This window comes from Cariama cristata, unplaced genomic scaffold (assembly GCF_000690535.1).
Source record: "Cariama cristata isolate BGI_N322 unplaced genomic scaffold, ASM69053v1 scaffold24723, whole genome shotgun sequence".
NCBI classification, from domain to species: Eukaryota; Metazoa; Chordata; class Aves; order Cariamiformes; family Cariamidae; genus Cariama; species Cariama cristata.
The window spans coordinates 4,592-5,356 of NW_009608146.1; the positions used below are offsets into that span (position 1 = coordinate 4,592).

At 61.0% G+C, this 765-nt stretch overlaps 1 protein-coding gene across 1 annotated transcript in view; it reads left to right on the forward strand.

Annotated features, from left to right (window-relative positions):
• ARHGEF10L (Rho guanine nucleotide exchange factor (GEF) 10-like) overlaps positions 1–383 on the forward strand; it is a gene marked incomplete at both ends in the record, with an annotated part of 4,971 nt that extends 4,588 nt beyond the window's left edge. The window contains 2 exons of the mRNA XM_009697024.1: positions 28–127; positions 229–383. Of these exons, the coding sequence (XP_009695326.1) occupies positions 28–127; positions 229–383 (255 nt within the window). The remainder of the gene's footprint in view (positions 1–27; positions 128–228) is intronic.
• Between the last annotated feature and the right edge of the window lie 382 nt (positions 384–765).

Sequence of the window (765 nt, forward strand, 5' to 3'; positions counted from 1 at the left end):
TGGGCTGGGAGTACATCCCCGAGGCAGTGGAGGGGGACCTGGCGGGCACGCAGGAGCCCCGACCGACCACCGAACAGCCCCCCACGTCCCCCCATCCCACCGTGTGCTTGGGGTTACGGGATGGGAGGTGAGCCCACGTCTTCTGCATCCATCCTTTGGTGCAACCGCCAGCACCAAGCCTTGAGGAGCGGCACCATCTCCTGTATCTTCCCCCCGTTCCCTCCCCAGCATCGCCGTCTACGGCAGCGTGGACACGGGGACGCAGTGCTTGTTGACCTGCAAAAGCCCGGGGATGCAACCGGTCCTCTGCTTGAGGCACAGCCCTGAGTACCTCTTTGCGGGGCTGCAGGATGGGACCGTGGCCGCCTACCCCAGGAGCAATGGTGAGGGCACCCCGCGCGTGCTTTCGGACAGGCTTTTTGGTGGGACGCCCCAAAAAACCATGGAGCGGGACGTTCTTTGCGCCAGCGGGATGCGCTGGCTGCTAAAATGGTGATAAATCTCCGTTTTTCTTTTTCTTTCCCCCCACGATTTCATTCTTCCCCTTGCAGCCGGTGGCGAGGGGGAAGCTCTTTTGCATTGCCGGGATGAATGCCGGAGGGGCTTGGTTTGGGGGAAAACGGTGGGACGCCCCAAAAAACCATGGAGCGGGACGTTCTTTGCGCCAGCGGGATGCGCTGGCTGCTAAAATGGTGATAAATCTCCGTTTTTCTTTTTCTTTCCCCCCACGATTTCATTCTTCCCCTTGCAGCCGGTGGCGAGGGG